Here is an 18217-nt window from a genome sequence, read left to right on the forward strand (position 1 = left end):
GAAACATAATTTTCTGTAAAGTTGCTTTGAAACGATTTGTTTTGTAAAAAGCGCTATACAAATAAACTTGAATGAATGAATGAAAAAGATAGAAACCTTAAAAGGCAGCATTGAGGAATGCATGATGTTAAAATTTGCTCAAAAGTTGAAACTGACACGTGAGCCAGCTGAAACTGTCACGTATACTGGCTTTTTGCTATAGTATGATGATTGTGCAAGGAAGTGCATCTTGCAACAATGGTGCAAGATGGACCTTCTTTCTAAAAAGTTGTTTTGTGATATGTTTTATTCGATCAAAAAAGGGAGGATGATGCTGTTCAGTTTAGCAATAGTTATTTGCCTAGCCTACGCCTTTAAGATTTTGTAACAGCTTGGAGAAAGATTAATTTGCTTTAATGGAAGAAAATAAAGCAGCAATTACTTAATGTATATGGGATGAACAGGGGTTGCCAAAAAAGGAAATGTCATATTTCCTGTATCCATAGCAACCTGATTGTGAGTGTGTGCGTGCGGATGTGTTAGTGTTTTTCACCAAAAAGGCATCCGGAAGAAAGGACATATTGTTTTTGAGACTATATAATGTTATTGTCTGGACACATCCCCTGCCGCATCTCGGGGTGAAGACTTACGCTTTTACTTTTTGTTATTATTTGCTTATGAGTTATTGTTTAAAATAAAGGGAAACCATGTACAGTGGTGATGCGTTTAAATCTTTGAAACAAGTCTCTGAGTAATGTATTATGAGTAAAGTTATTATTTTAGTTTGTTCCTGATCCTGTATTACGAAGCTCTGCAGAGGCAAAGACTCAACTGAGCTGATCTGGACTCTGGTGGGAGGAAGTGCAGAAATCTCTACTGCCACAGAGAAGACATCAGAGGTAAGAACAATGGTTTATGTTGCCTTTGATGGTGGGAAACAAAGATGTACTTAGAGATTGTATGTATATTTCCTTAGATCAAAATTACACAACAACACACACACCATACCATCATCACAAAAGTAGGGCAGAGGTAAAATGTATTCCTCATTTTTTAAATTTCAATATAACCAAATTCGATAGCTGAACTGAACAGAAAATTAATAACAGCACTCAAGACAGAAGTGACATAGGTACAAAACAGTTTATTCCATTTATTATAAGAACTGAAGTTTAAAAAGGCATAAACGTGACAAACATAAATGTGCATATTCAACAACAAAAGACAGACAGACAATGATTAACAATCAGAATTATTAACAGGCACATTTTGGTAATGATGTTTTTGTAGTTGAAAATAATAGATCCATATAATAAAATATGAAAATAATAACCAGGCATATAAATATGTGGTAAAAGTAATTTGACTGCTATAAAATTATTTTTGTGGAGAAAAAAAGTGAAATACCTGAAAGCTATTATGGTTTTAGAAATTCCATATAGACACATGACTGAGAAATAATTCAAAAATACAAATAGATTCATTTAAAAAGACAGCATTGATTTCATTTGTAGAACTGGATTTTCATAATCCTACTCACCAGCCTATATATAGTATACACACATGCATCACCATAAATACACATACATGCACAACTAAAGCCACATTTAAGGCATCAAATAAATTTGAATACCTTATGACAGAAAACTTTAAACTAAATTGCTTTTTAAATTAATTTCTGATACATAAACATCACAGTTGTGGACAACAAAGCAACAACAGGAGTTCATTTTCTGCAATGTTATGCGTAGATGCATGAACAACAACGGCCTAAAGAGTTTGAAACTCACAGGAGTGCATTAAATACCAGTGTATAAAAGCTTGCATAATCCACCTTTGTCATGAATAAAATTGTAGTTTATAAATACAAGCATTCTGCACTGTTCATGAACTCATGTAAACACTTCGTTTCCCTCACCAAACGCAAAATTAGGCTGTTAAACTGTTTGTCTGTTATTAGCAGATTCAATATAAAACCACCTCATTCCTCATAGCTTTTGGACAACTTAATATTAAAAACTACAAATTGTGACATTACATAAACACTACATGACGCAAGTTTGATTTAGCTCTTCTGCAAACAACCAATGAGGCGGAGTGAAAAATAATGGATAGAGCGGATATAGTCAGCACACCCTGTCATAATTACTAATTGCTTTTTATATATATATATAAATGGGAGGCACAGCTGATGATAAATGGTCATAACCAAAACCAAAACAGAAAAATATATTTGCCTTACTAGTTGACTGGCAGGCCATAGGCATTATTTAAATATTCCATCAAGCTGTATGCAAATTATGAATAAAGGTCCTGTGTTTATTTAAAAAAAGAAAAAAACATGCAGACCACAAGGGGTCACTGTAACAGTATAACATGGGCCGTTTTGTCAAATTTAGTTAAGTCATCCAGCTCTGGCCCTGTTTCCTGGCCTCTTTATAGGAGATAAAAAGCAAGGCCAGCATGATGATGACAGAGACAGGCTAAATTTGGCTCTGGGAAATTGGCTACAAAGTTCCATTCATTTAATCAAGAAGATAAAGTGTGGGATCCCTGGATTTCAAATGAAACATTAACCACATAAAATATATATTTTTTTTTACCAAAATGCTCTCTGTCTCTCTCAAAAAAAAAAAAAAAAAAAAAAAAAAAAACATTTTGAAAAAATTGAGAATCGGATCTGAGAGGGTAACAAGCACTAAGTCTGGTTTTTAGTTAATGATTTTGTACCTTTTACATATTTATTTGACCCGGTATTGGCTAACCTGTTAATACAAAACTAAGATTACGACTTGCAACTGATTGTCCATTCCTGAAAAAAATAGAAGCAAGAGAGACATTCATGCATGAAGTCAAAAGCATGCATGTAGAAGTTTGGGTAGGCAACATATATTTAGTTGACATACAAAACCACTGTCGCCACAAATAGGGCTCTAAAATGAGCCAACTCCACATGGCAATATTTTCCTACACATTACAGAGAATTAAAACAGCAAGTATGGATGAGGCTTATAAAGGCTGCATAGATGTCTGCAAGATTTCTTAATGTATGAGTGTTCAACCGTGTTCATTTTAGCATAATGCAACAGAATTCTCCAATAGAAAAAAAAATCCAACTCAATGATCAACAGACATATGCCTAGGTGTGCATTGTATCGACAGTGCCATGTCCAGACCAGCTGAACTACATCCCCCACAATCCTCAGCACTGCTGATCACACAACCAGAAAGCACTGTATAAATACTTGTAACATTATCATCAGAATTTCCTGACACAAAAAGTCAAGAAATTGCAATACTACGTGGGTTGAAAATCAGAGCCACATCTAAAAGAAGCTCATCATTGCTTCTGACCTTTGACATGAAATGAAGTCCATAAAGATGCTAAATAAAAATCACATTAGAACACAGTAAAATGTTAAAGGGCTAGTTCACCCAAAATTGACAATTTTGTCATCATTTATTTACCATCTCGTTATTCCAAACTGCAGAAGAATACATTCTGAAAAATGACTATGTCCATACAATGAAAGTCAATAGGGTCCAAAAAAAAAAAAAAAAAAAAAAAAAAACCTGGATCCCACTGACTTCATTGAAAAATATCACAGTGCTTTTCTGGTCAAAGAACGTGAAAGAAAGCAAGAAAAGGAAGGAATTCATTCATAAAGGTTTGGAATGTCATGAGGGTGAGTAAATGATGACAGAATGAACGTTTTTGGTTGAACTGTCCCTTTAAAGCAGCCAAAACCAGCAGTTCAGCGACAGTTCAAGGCTGGGTCATTCAGCCAGGCCCAGATTTTAATCATATGTTGAGGACTTCTGGGATGCACCAGCATCAGGCTTTTATAGGCACAGGCATTATTGCGATATTTCTCATCGATATCAAAAGTTCTGAAGCCTTTGTGCTTTTCAGGGGCAAGACCCAGTTTCTTAAGGCACATACCTGTGTAGACATCATCAATGGGGTACAGGGGCACCGACTTTGAGATGTTATGAAGTTTCTGGACCAGCTGTCCCGAGAACAAATAACCGCCCCCACCCGCATAGGAAGGGTACGCACCAACAAACACGCTCTCCGGGATAAAATACTTGACCTTTTTGTCTCTATGCGGACCAGCGTTGGTGATCACATCTCCTACAAACAGTTCCTTGGCTTTGGCATGAGAAAGATTGCTTAGGAAGTCTAGAATGCGGACGGTGTTAACAAAAACATCGTCATCGCCCTTGAAAACGTAACTGACTCCGGGACAGCGGGTGCTCAGCCATTCCAGGAAAAGCACTTCCTTGATGGTGAGGTTGAAAAAGGTGTCCCTATAGTCCCATTGAAGAATATCCTGATGTATGGCACTCTCATGTTGGAGCATCTTTGAGAGATCTGGGAAGTAGTCCTCCGTGGTTGCGTTTCCGAGGAGAAACACCGTGACAACTGTTTTGTTTGCAAGGCGGCCAGCTTTGCCCCATGACTGGCGGATGGCCTGTCGTCGATCAAAGTGTGGGACTAAAGATTTAATTCCTAGGAGGAGGAACGGTGGGTCTTTGCACATGTCTGGCTGGTCCAGCACGATGGGATAGGACCTGCAGCGCATAGACAGCAGGAAGTCCTTGAAGCGATCTGGTAGCGAGTTGTAATCCTTGACTTGGGTGGTTACCTTGAAGTCTGGCTCACAGGAGTCCAGACTGACCGTATCGTTTAGCCAGTCTGGAAGCTTATCAGTCGTGAAGTTGAGCTTTTCTAGGTTGCGGTTGTGGATGTAGTTCAGCTGTTGCTGCAGGCGATTCCAGTATGCGTCACTGGGAAGATCTTTTGCCCAGAAACGCTTCGTGGGAACCAGCAGCTTATTTTTGTTGCTGTCTTCCTTCCCAGCATTGCGAGAAACCTCCACCACTATGAAGATGAACACCATCATCATCATCACCATGACCTTCATCTTCCTCCGAGGTCCCTGCATGGTGTCGATACTAAACACCTAACAGCAGAGACAAAGAATAACATGGGTAACTTGTTTAAAAAAAATAAAGGGTCAAAATGTTTCTTAACCACATGCCCAGAAATATTAACATGATGCAGATAACCACAAAGCAAATCCTGTTTGATGGTAAAACATGTAATGCTTCAAAGATTGTTTGTGCACATGCTGGCAACTAAAGTGTTTGAGTACTGCATGCTTATTATAATATATGTAAATGTCAACCATGACTAAAGTCATTGAAAGTCGAGAAGACACAAAGACATCAGTTACTTGAAGGACCAAAGTTCAAGCATGGCTGTTTTAATTTTAGACCGGCAACTAATATTAAACTAAAGGGAACCTCTTTATGTTTAACTCTATATGGGAGTTAACCCACAATTTTATAAAGGACACTTTTTTTTTTGGGACAACTTGTAATAATTTTATTTTCTGTTGAAATTCAGAATTCCAATAATATGAGAAAGGTTACACATCAGACATGTTTAACTCTATATACACATCAGACATGTTTACCCCTTTTTGAAGACTATCACTTCCTTTATTTAATGTAAAAAATGTCACTTTCTTATCCACCTGTTACTTCTCTTTCACCAATTCCTCTCTCTTTTTCTCTTGCTTTGTTGCTTTTGTCTCCCAGCAACCCCTCTGCTCTGTTGCACATGGTTTCTCTCATTTATTCAACTCCACATTCTTCAGTTCAGCTTACTTTTCCATTCTTTCTGCGTTACAGGTGCGACATAAAGGACTAAATTTAGAGTGGCTTCATGAGCCAGCTGGCCTCTGGGATAAGTGTTGATTTAAAGACTACATACAGTACGAGCCAGTCAATGACATAGCCACTGATTTCCAACAAGAAACAGCATTATCTTTATGTTTTGACATGAAAAATGTCCCAACTATAAACTAAAACTCTTCTTATTTTAGTGAGTTAAGACTCAATACTGTATACAATAAATGGTTGATGTCAATAATGTATCATACATGTTATTTATGAACATTAAACTGCATTTTATCATATAATGATCAAAACTAGTACAAGGGTCACACAAACCGTGGGGGGCCGTAACAAATCCAAGGGCCCTGATCTGAGATGCAAACCCTGGCCTGACAGGATTTCTACCAAGGGGAATGCAATTTTAGCAAGCTGTGGTGTGCGGCATAATTTTTTCTGTTATATAATGATTGAAATTAAATCTGCCAGTCACTTCGCTCTCTCAGTCAGCTAATACCATCAGAATGTGTTTTTCTCAGATGAAATGCTATTGAATTATGAACTAAAATTACTTGGGGCCGTGTGCCTGTTTACCTGTGCACAGGCGAGACTGTGGAGGGTCCAGATGTATGGTGCGCAGGTGCTAGCAAATGTTTTTAGCCCATCCTGACTCACTAACAGAGCGAATCACAGAAACAGGGATGGTGCAGAGGAAATCCAGATCTGGGGAGAAAGAAAAACAAACATGTTTTCCTGCTGCTGCACTAATGGACACATGGAAGATTTGAGAGAACATCAGGGCCTGGAACAGCAAAAGTAAACAGTCTGTTCACACTTGAGGATTAGTCCACATGGTTTGAGCTCAATTATTTGTTGACCTTGCTTGAAATCACCAGGTGAAAATCTGGTGTATCTAGTAATTTTCACAACGGTACATCAAGCTCTAAAGCTAAACAAATTCTGAAATTATTAGCAAAAAACACTCTTCCACTGTGACTCCACTCAAATGTTTTCATATCCACAATGCCACAATCTAAATCACTGTTTGAAATAGACAAATTGAAATGGCAATAACTTAAACTCATTTAATATATCAGACCTGACCCCCCCCCCCCCCCATCAAGCCTGCATTTATTTGATCAAAAATACAGAAAGAAATGTAATATTGTGATATATTATTACAATTTAAAATAATTGTTTTTAAATTTATTATACTTTAGATTATCATTCATTTCTGTGATGCAAATCTGAATTTTTAGGATCATTATCACATGATCCTTTAGAAATCATTCTTATATGATGATTCATTATTAAAGTTGGAAACAGTTCTGCTGCTTAATATTCTTTCAGAAAATGTGATACTTTTTAAGGATACTTTGATGAATAAAAAAAAAAAAAAAAAAAAAGAAGCTATGTTTTTAAAATATAAATATTAATAACAATATACAATATAATATTTTTCTTTCTTTTTTAAAAATAACATCAATACTTTTATTCAGGAAGGATGTGTTAAATTGATAAAAAGTGATAGTAAAGAAAATATATTGTTAGAATATATATTATTAGAAAAAAAAAATATTTTGAATAAATACAGTTCTTTTTAACCTTTTATTCATCAAATATATTAGACAGCAGAACTGTTTCCAACACTCATAATAAATCAGAATATTATAATGATTTCTAAAGGATCATGTGATAGACTGGATGTTACATGTGACACTGAAGGCTGGAGTAATGATGCTGAAAATTCAGCTTTGCATCACAGGAATAAATTATTTTTTTTAAGTATATTCAAATAGAAAACTATTATTTTAAGTTGTAATAATATTTCACAATATTACTGTTTTTATCTGTATTTTTGATCAAATAAATGCAGGCTTGATGAGCAGAAGAAACTTCTTTCAAAAACATTACAAATAGTAATGTTTCCAAACTTTTGGTCTGTATTGTATATATAAACGTAAGAACATTTGTGTATTTGTGTGTGTGAGATACACATATACACACACACACACACACACACTCATCATAAAATAAGCGCACACTGTTGTAAACTATGCAGTTCCGAGAGCATGACGTACTGTATGGAGGTCCGCCTTGCACATGCGCCGATCAGAAGTGACGAATGCGGAAACGCAGCGGAGAGATCAAAACAAAGGTCACTAATTTGAAATACAAAACAAGGATTTGTAAAGAAAAATGTTAAAGGATTTCAGTATAAGCCAAGAGGAAACTGGTTATTCTTTGCAAAAGGAAACTTTGCTTCTATTGGTCCTGTTAACAAATGTTGGTTTTCACAAGACTCACCAGCTCATGCGCAACGCTGACCTCCATACACCATGTTCTAGGAACTGCTTAGTTTACAATAGTGAGCACAAACTACATTTAAGTGATTATTATGTTTTCAATAATTTTCCTCACAAAAATGCATCGATTCGCTACAGGAAGCCTTCGGTCAGTGTTTTTTTTAATCACTGGAAGGGCACTTTTTATTTCACGTCTTTTGTACTGAAAGAATGCAACACCCATTGAGTGCCATTAAGACAATTTTTTCATATAAGTCCAACTGGATTCGTCTGAAAGAAGAAAGTCATATACACCTAGGATGCCTTGGTGGTGAGTAAAACGCAGCCTAATTTCCATTTTTGGGTGAACTAACCCTTTAATGGATGGAAGACTAATTTTTGTTAAAGGCATTGCCACAACAATTAAAGCCATGTCCAGGGCATAAAGTAATTTTGATGGCACTGATGGCTTGTGCAAGAACTAGAGTCCAGACTTTTAATGCATTTGCTTCCATTCTCTCTGAGCGTAAGTGCACAGAGTAGCTAAAGAGACCCTGGATGTGAAGTCTCTTATTAATAATTAACAATGCATTTGCTGTGTAAACAATGGACTGAATCACTCTCCACCTCACATCAACAGAATAAAGACTCACACGGATCCTTTCACTAGCCCTTTACAAATGGTTTAACTCTGTTCACTTTTACAATCCAGCTCATCTACGGTTGTGAAAGAATTTTCTTGTTTTGTAAAACCAACCAACCTCTTGGTTAATCATCTTACTGTTGGTCAGGAAAGGAACTTAAGCAACCATGCCCAGAAACCACAGCAACTATGCAATGCCAAAAAATAGGATTATACACCATGGGGTAGTAAATATTTTGTGCTACGGCTGTAGATACATTTACATTTGTGTGTATGGAGCAGGGGTCTCCAAACTCGGTCCTGGAGGGCCAGTGTCCAGCAGAGTTTAGTTTTAGTTCAGGTGTGTTGAGGTGAGTTGGAGCTAAACTCTGCAGGACAACAGCCCTCCAGGACTGAGTTTGGAGAGCCCTGCTATAGGTTTTTATTTGTATTTTTGCACAGCTCTCAGCAGGCCGGATGGATTTTAATTTTTTTACATGTGTGAAAAGCAAGGTGAATGAAAATGTGATGAGAAACAAGAGTGTTGTTGAGAACTTGTCCAGAACAAGTCAAAACAAGTAAGAATCTGCTGTTCTGTCTTTAGACACAATGCAAAGTAGAGCTGAATTGACTATAGTTGCCAAGCAACATCGCAACTTACTGCATCAATACAGAATTCAGCTGATGTGCGGTTACAGGTGTGCATGTACTGTATGGTTAGGTTTCCTCAATTTCATAGATGGAGCTATGCATATTACATTAGCTTCCCTGTCTTTACTCAATTTTTAAGAGCTATGAAGTCATTTCTGTACTGATGAAAAACTTAATTTCAATTACATTCACTTCACATTTATTTGTATAGTGCTATTAATATCATTGATATACTTGTTATAGTACATATACTCAAACTTATTTTTCTTGCCTTGACAAGTTCTAAATATAAAGAGAAAATCAAAATTGTACTATTTAATTCACTTATTATAAAAATCTGCCATTAAAACACAAAACTCTTAGCTAACTGGCAAAAGTGACTTATGATAGAAAAAAAAATTGTAATGATAAGAAATAAGGTAGTAAGAGTATTAAGGAAAGCAAAGGCAGATTATTATTATTATTATTTTATTTTTTTAAATCACAGTTATTGAAATTGTCGATAAAATTATCAAAACAAGGCCAATTGAATTGAAGATTAGCCTAATGATACAATTTACCGAGTCCAATTGATGTGGCACAGGCCTTTAATCACTATTTTATTGAATCAGTGGATAAAATAGCTCAAAGAATTGCTCAAAGTTTCACAGTACAACCTTATTTATGAACAAGTAATGCTTGTGAGACAGCTTTAGTATAAGACAAGTAAGAAGTTAAGAGTTGGATGTAGTTAGATCAAGTTAGATGTTGAAAAGGTAGTCATGTCTCTTACGTCCTTAAGGACTTAAGATATCTATGGTATAGACACACTTTTATTGAAACAAACTAGTTCCTCAGTAGTTAACCCTTTAAAACATTAATAGTTAATTAGATTAAGGGAGATTCCCCACCTCTTAGAAACCAACAGTTGTGGACCCTGTATTTAAGGTAGGTGACCCCCGTTTAACCAGCAATTGTAGGCCAGTTAGTTTGCTCCCCACAATATCAAAAGTGTTTGAAAAACTGGTGGCCAAACAAATGAATGACAATTTTAATAATAGCCCTTTTCAATTACATCCGATGCAGTTCTGCTTTAGGATAAATCATTCAACAGAAACGGCTAATTGTTATTTTATTGAAAGGGTAAAAGGCATTAAATGAATAAAGGTGGAGCGGGAGGAGCTGTATTTATTTATTTACATAAAGCATTTGATACTTTAAATCATAATATTCTTTTAAATAAATTACAAAAATGTTTATTTCTTGACAAAATCTGAAAATGTAATTTAATTTAATCTTATCTGTCTTCCCATTCTCAAGTAGTAAAAATAGATAATTACAAATCCAATTGACTATGCCTATCAGCTGGTGTTCCACAAGGGTTCATATTGGGGCAGTTCTCTTTATATTATTCTCTGTATATTAAAGATATACCCATGGTGCGTCAATGATGTAATCTATTGTATTCTGATTATTCATTTTCGCGCATGGTGAAAATGTCAAAGCTGCTGCAAATAAGTTGACAGATGTTCTGTCATATATCATATCCTGGCTCATTCGGTCTTATCTGAAATCAAATGCGCCAAAAACAACTTACATGTTCTTTTCTAAAGGACATAGTGCTGATATAAAACAGGATATTTTTATTTCGGGAGAGAGAGATTACAGGTGGTTTCAAAATATAAATTCTTAGGGGTTCATTTGGACTCATGTTTTGGTTTTAAAACGCATATTTAAAAAAGTTTTAATTTAGTTGGTTTATAAGAAACTTTCTCAAATGAGGCTGCAAAGGTATATTTTCATTCTGTGATTCTTCTATTACTTATTGTCTGAACGGTTGGTCTAATACACATGATATAGTTCTAAAACCATTGGAATTATTGTACAAGCTAGCACTTAATATTAGATAAAAAGTAATATATATATTAGAGTTTTCACCATTGTATTATCTTAACTGCATATAATCTGCTTAGCTGGGAAATCACTTTTTTAAAGTTTGAAAAAGTTTTATTTTTTATAAGATTATGCATGGTTTACCTTATCCTCTGGTTGATTTTATTAAATTGAAATCTATTGAAAACAGTAACTAGAGCTGCAGCTAAAGCTGATTGCATAATTCCACATAGAAGAACCACATTTGGTCAAGCTGTTTTTTTTTTAATTCAGAGCATCACATCAGTGGAATTCAATACCACAATCAATTACAGAATGAACATAATTTAACTCATTTAAGCAACATTTTAAGAAATGGCCTTTTCAAAACCAACAATGTGAACATCAATTTGGTTTAAATATCTGAAACCGTTTTTTTATTGTCAGTTTGTATAATTTGTGGTTGAATTTTTGGTTGAATTTCGTTGTTTCTTTTTCCCCCTTTAGTTTGGCCTAATAACATCTGGCAAAGGGACTTCTAATGAAAACTAGTCTCTGGGCTAATTTGGGTACATTTACATTCACAAATGTTGATTAAATGTACACTGTCCTTTTTTTGTGAAATAAATAACTAAAGGTAACCCTACTATGATATATGGTTTAACAATTAATGACCCAATACACACAAATGACGTGCACTTCACAAAAGTAAACAGAAAGTCCTTACAATCATAATTCCAACAATATGATAAACTATGAACATGACGTACTCTGAACAGGAACATTTTTTGTAAATGTCTCAAGTTCTCAATAGTTTGGTGAATGACTTTTTAAGGATGAACGGGTGTCACACAACCTGTCCATGTTGGCATCTGAATGATTTGTCACGTTTCAGATGAATTCGTAGAAACATTTCAGTGTTTGATTGGATGCACATGCGTTATTGTTGTGCTTATCAACCATTTTAAAACCTAAAATGTCTATTGATTTTGCCAACCAAACTATGCTAAATACAAAATGCAGCTAATTATGTACTGTCATTAAAACCTTAAAGAATAGACCAGTGACCAACCAGTTCAGACCCACTGTCCTAGTTGACAAATCATTACACATTTGCAAGAAACCATGAGGCAAAACCAATATTTAATAGGTGCATGCATGGATGAATGAGAACAAAGTAGACTGACCTCCAGTAGAGATTTAAAGGACCATCTATTCACCCACTCCCAGATGATAATCTCTGTGCTACTTCCAGCCCATTGCTGTTGTGAGAATTTAATGTCACGTATGAATAATAATGTTTGGGGTTAAACAAAGCAAGCCACCCATTCTGTGATGAACTACCTGGGCTCAGGTGCACGGTGATGGTAAACTCAGACACAGATGCAGCTCAATAAATTAATGTCATGGAAAAGTTGTGAAATTGTGAAACTTGTGTATTAAATAAATTCAGTGAAAACAGACTGAAGTAGTTTAAGTCTTCGGTTCTTTCAATTGTGATGATTTTGGCTCACATTTAACAAAAACCCACCAATTCAGTTTCTCAACAAATTAGAATACTTCATAAAGACCAAAAAAAAAAAAGTATGCTAATTTACTGTACATGTACTCAATACTCGGTAGGGGCTCCTTTTGCTTTAATTACTCCCTCAGTTCGGCGTGACATGGAGGTGATCAGTTTGTGGCACTGCTGAGGTGGTATGAAAGCCCAGGTTTCTTGTACCGTGGCCTTTAGCTCATCTGCATTTTTTGATCTCTTGTTTCTCATTTTCACCTTGGAAGAGTTTGCTGGCGAGTCAAGGACTCCAACACCATGGTCATTAAACCAACTTTTGGTGTTTTTGGCAGTGTGGGCAGGTACCAAATCCTGCTGGAAAATGAAATCAGTATCTTCAAAAAGCTGGTCAGCAGAAGGAAGCATGAAGTGCTCCGAAATTTCTTGGTAAACTGACGCAGTGACACACAATGGACCAACACCAACAGATGACATTGATTGCACCCTAAATCATCACAGACTGTGGAAACTTAACATTGGACTTCAAGTCATTTTTAAGAGAGCAAGGTCGCAAGATCACCTCTGTATAGGTCAAACACCCTCAAAAGATCACCAATACATTGACTCAAAAAGATCATCAGAAAACAATGACCTAAAAAAAGCATTACTAAACACACAAAGAATGGGTCAATGTATCAAGACAAGACAATTCAAAAGTTTGGGGTTGGTAAGACTTTTTTTTTTTTGGTTTCTGAAAGATGACTTATGTTGCTAATGACTGCATGTGATAAATACAGTAATATTGTGAAATATTTTTGCAATTCCAAATAACTTTTCTCTATGTTAATATATATATATTTTTAATGCAATTAATTCCTGTGAATTTTCAGAACCCTCTACTCCAGTCTTCAATGTCACGATACTTCAGAAGCCATTCTAATATGCAGAGTTGGTGATCAAGAAAAATGTCTTATTATTATCATCATTATTGAAAACAGTTGTGTTGCATAGTATTTTTGTGGAAACCGTGATATGTTTTTTGATTAATTTAATGCTTTTAACTTTTAAATGGTAGTGTTATTTGTGAAGGAAGAAATGTGGACAAAAATGATTTAAGCCAATCTTTCACATACACGGCTTGGCAACATGAAACAAAAAATATAAAGCCATTACTAGCCTATCACCTCCTTTTTAACAGTATAATATAGCTCAAGTCTCTTCAGGCACCAAGTAGATTTCCTAGAAGAGGGTGAATTCGCCATCACTGACTGTCAACTAACTGTCTGGGTGGAATTTTTTTCCCACTTGGTGGCTAAATGGAACACAAGTGACCAAAACAAAATTACATGAGTCACATTAAAGGATCTCAAAGGACACTTCTGAGGAGCACCGCTGCATTCCAGGAAGGCCCCCACCGCCCATAAGAAACTGACTGCCTTCCAGTTATTGTCTGCAGGTTTTTGCTCACAAAACAAGCCTCTACTCATTTAAAGCTTCCTGCAGGTTACTTTGAAAATGCTTATGTTTAAGCAGGTAAAACGAGACTAACACCTTGGGGGCACAAGCTTACATTAAAGTGCATTCCTTGAGTCATCATGGAACTCTATAGACAGTATAACTCTAAGGGATTTACCCTAGTTAGTCAAAAAAACCCACTGACTCACACAAAGCACTACTCCGGCTCAACATGCAAAATAACTTGAGCACAAAAAGAGAAAACATGTGCTCCTTCATTACAACTAAAATGTTTTGGAGTGCTAAAATTTTTGTAAGAAATTCATAGATGCAAGAAAACGCTTAAATCTTTCCAATCCAAATGCACTGCCACATCCTAAAAGACTTGAGGGTTGAACTAAGCCCAAGCACAGACATGAAGACTGTTCATTCCCTAAGAGCATGCAATCATTCTACATGCTGGAGAAACCCAAGCAGGAATGAAAGTCGTTCTGACCCCACAGATTAACCCTTTTGAAATAGCCTTTTGGGCAGTGTGTCAACATACAGCGCTGCTGCACTTCAGGAGTCCAGTGTTCGAATCCCAACTTGAAGACCTTTCCCGAAGCCGCCCCGTTCTCCCTCTCCCTTTTTGCTTCCTATCCTATATCAAAATTAAAGGCAAAAAATGCCAAAAAGATATCTAAAATTTTTTTAAATAAAACCACTTGAAATGGTTACCAGCGATGAAATTTAATAGTTGCAAATAAATCCTCATCTTTAAATCCTATTTACATGTTTGTATATGTCCTAGGGATACTTCTAGGATTCTTGCCAATCCAAGACACTGAAATACAGAAATACTTTGAGGAGGCCCATACATGTTCAAAATCTGTAACATCATGTAGCCACTGCTAAATAATGTTATAGATCTAATCATACATAATGTTTAGCTCAGAATTAACCCCCAAAAAGTCATTTTAAAAAACTGGGTTAGAGGAGTAAAGCATTGAATATACATTACAAAGAGTAGCTTTAAAAATGTTTTGATTCAACATTGCATAAATAATCATAATTATCTATGATTCACAACCTAATGACACAGACCACAAGTCCAACCTTATGAGGATGGAATTTAAAATTACAGCAAGTGAAACTGAAAAGAGGTAGCAGCGACAATAGCGATTTCCGTTTCATGCGGACTTCAAGTGTCTCTGGTTAAACGTGCTTAAACCACTGTAGCCCAGTCTGTGCCCTAATGTAATCTATTAACTATGCATATCATAACGTCTTAGGCTACACATTATGATAAAATATTTTAATAAGACTGAATTTGTATTTAAGAATCACGTTTATTGAAAATACATATAACGCCACATGTCCAAGATTACGTTTTTCTAACAACAAAGAAATTTTACAGCGAGTAAAGAACATTACATTTCCCGCTAACCGCAGGCCCGGCTGCAGGATGAAATGACTGAGGGGGCATGTAAAATTGTTAAGGGGGCTTAACTTTATTATACCATCAATGATTAATACACACTGAGATCTCGCTTTGCAACGACAGATTTTTAAATACAGCGCTCCCTAAAACACTCCATATGCAACTGCAGGTAACCAGAGACTAGCAAATGTTAAACAGTGTAATGATGATTTTTCAAGGCGACAGTTATTTTAGAACGTTCCCCCTTAATGTTTTCATGGCAACGTGTCATATTTGTCACGTGGAACACCGCAGCCACAATAATAACACTGTATAACAGATGTCCTTCATTTTGTTTTTCCTTTTTTATTCGAAAAAATCACAAACTTACTTACCATGTCATCAACTATCCTATATTCCGATTCTCAAATGTGTGTAAGTGAGTGTGTTTGGTCGTTTAAAAATCTTTATAACAATAGAGTAAACCTTATAGTTAGCCTAACGTTACTTCCACTGTGTTTATCTGATATGAAAAACACACGTCTGCAAATTATATATGTATAGATTGTTTTTGCTGCTTTCACACACTCCAAATGTAGGCTTTTGTTTTACCAGTGCTTATGTGTAGCCTATTTAAATGTATGAAATCTAAAATACACATTATGAGGTTGAAAACACTTCATAGTTGTGATTATAACACAGCTGAGCTCGTCCGTCTCTGGTTCAGCGCCAACCAACGCGAATCTGTCAAATCGTTTGAATCTGGCAGTGATGTCACGAGTTACAACACTGAACATTCTAAATCCCATTGGGATAAGGTTAAATTATTATTTAACTCAAAAGGTTAAACATTTTATTTTTAACCCTGAATACAAAAATGAAACAGAGGGGGCACAAGTCAGATCTGAGGGGGCATTGCCCCCTTTTGCCCCCTTGTGGCGCTGGGCCTGGCTAACCGGCAACCCTGTGGCCGAAATACAGTTGGGTAAATAGGCAGTGGGCGGGTTTCACAAACCAAAACAGTGACCGCAATCTGTCGCTGAACGCACATTTTAAAAAAGGAGAATAAATTACTGTAGCATTGTTTTTCAGATAAACAAGCATGTTAACTTAGCATGTTTCTTAAATATCTGCAAAACATATGGTATTTTTATGCTTTTGTAGGGTAAAAAAAGTTACACACAGCACCTTTAATATGAGGACTTTGTCAAAAATTCCCCACCATGGCCCCTCCCTGAGAGATCAAGCCCCGCCCCCAGCACCCCCCAGATAAAATATGCTCCAGCGGCTCTGATTAGCACTCATTTTATCTAATAAAATCTAAAACAGATGTTGTAAACACCAGATACTCAGAGTAAGCATTAACATAAACAGCTTCCAATGACACGAACCCTGACAGCGACTAAATTTAGACTGCTTCGGAGTAACGTTAGTCATTTCTCCGAATCACCAGTTGCTTGGATTCCCGAGGATGTTTACCATCTTAACGATGTTAAGCAGTCTGTGACTGTAACGTTTAGTTCTCTCACCGAAGTGACGCCGAACTTTATTTCTGACCGTTAAAGTGTCAAAGTCACCCACATTTACTTTAACTAAAACAGTATTTGTAAAAAAGACCCCTTTATATAAACAAAATTGTAGATCAAATAAAAAGGGGTGTTCACGGACTGTTTTAGCGGACCTGCTAACGTCAAAAGTCATCCGCATGCGGACGACTCCGTCCGTGTAGCTCTCCTCGCCGCGCGCACAACATTAAAAGTTAAAGCCGGAACATTCAGACTTCTTGCTATCAAACCTCAACAAACACCGACTAGAACCGAACCGATATAATGTGAAACTTCTACCTTTAGCTTTGTAAAAGTCATTATTACCTTTCAGCTCCAGCTGTGAGAGATCGTGTTCACATCCTGCCCGTCTGGTTCATGATGATGATAAACTCCATCTGCTCATGATGATAAACTCCTCCCAGGGCGGAGTATAAAACTTCCTTAGTACAGTATGTATTAACCACACTATTTGCCATACAGTCACTGTTTAATCGTCACTGGAATGAAAACTCACTGTCTAGTGTTTGCTTTACCTGGAACTACTTCTGAAAGTTCATTCGACTGGTTGATTTATTTGGGGTTTACATCGGTTTTAGGGTTAATTTCTGGCGAATACTACTGTATAAAATGTAAAAGATATATTTAATTAGATTTCAGATGACTTTAGCTCATTCTAAACATTAATGTGAGGAGGAAAGTCTGTAATAGCATCTGCTGTAAAATAAAAGCTGTGTTTGGAACATGTTAGCAGGTTTCTAGCCAGTCCATATGGTGGTCAGACCATCAAATGACCTGGGCCATTGGGCTGAACAAGCAATGAACCGACCTCAAACCCCACCTAAAACCAGTCTGACCAGGCCAGAAAATACCAGTAGGGGGGAGTGGGGTAAGTTGAGCCAGTGGGTTTGTTACTCCACCCCTTGTAACTGTACACTTTTGCTGTAATGTGACCTTTTATTTTGAACCCCCCTGTAATTTCTACCAGTCTGCAAAGAGGAGATAATCATGTGAGGAGTGGAAGGACATTTTAACTTTACAAACTGTTTTAGGCAAATTTATCCAGGTCTAAACATATATTAAATGATAAAAAAAACATATTGGAATTACTTTAGAAACTTTAATTGTACTTCTGCCTCATTTTCCCTTATGTTGAGGACCACATAAGTAAAGTGGCTCATCTTACCTCACTCTCTCTTACTAGTACTGGTACCGAAGAACTAGTTTGTTTGTTTGTTTTTTTGCCAGGGA

At 36.3% G+C, this 18217-nt stretch overlaps 1 protein-coding gene across 1 annotated transcript; it reads right to left on the minus strand.

Annotated features, from left to right (window-relative positions):
- Nucleotides 1–1103: 1103 nt before the first annotated feature.
- Nucleotides 1104–17407, minus strand: LOC128031743 (N-acetyllactosaminide beta-1,3-N-acetylglucosaminyltransferase 2). Its single transcript, XM_052620119.1, has 3 exons — nucleotides 17294–17407; nucleotides 6256–6384; nucleotides 1104–4946 (listed from the first exon to the last, which is right to left on the minus strand). Exon 3 carries the CDS (start codon nucleotides 4926–4928, stop codon nucleotides 3735–3737), a length of 1194 nt encoding a protein of 397 aa, XP_052476079.1. The 5' UTR covers nucleotides 4929–4946; nucleotides 6256–6384; nucleotides 17294–17407; the 3' UTR covers nucleotides 1104–3734.
- Nucleotides 17408–18217: the final 810 nt, after the last annotated feature.

The sequence above is a fragment of the Carassius gibelio genome, chromosome A17 (genome assembly GCF_023724105.1).
Source record: "Carassius gibelio isolate Cgi1373 ecotype wild population from Czech Republic chromosome A17, carGib1.2-hapl.c, whole genome shotgun sequence".
Classification (NCBI taxonomy): Eukaryota; Metazoa; Chordata; class Actinopteri; order Cypriniformes; family Cyprinidae; genus Carassius; species Carassius gibelio.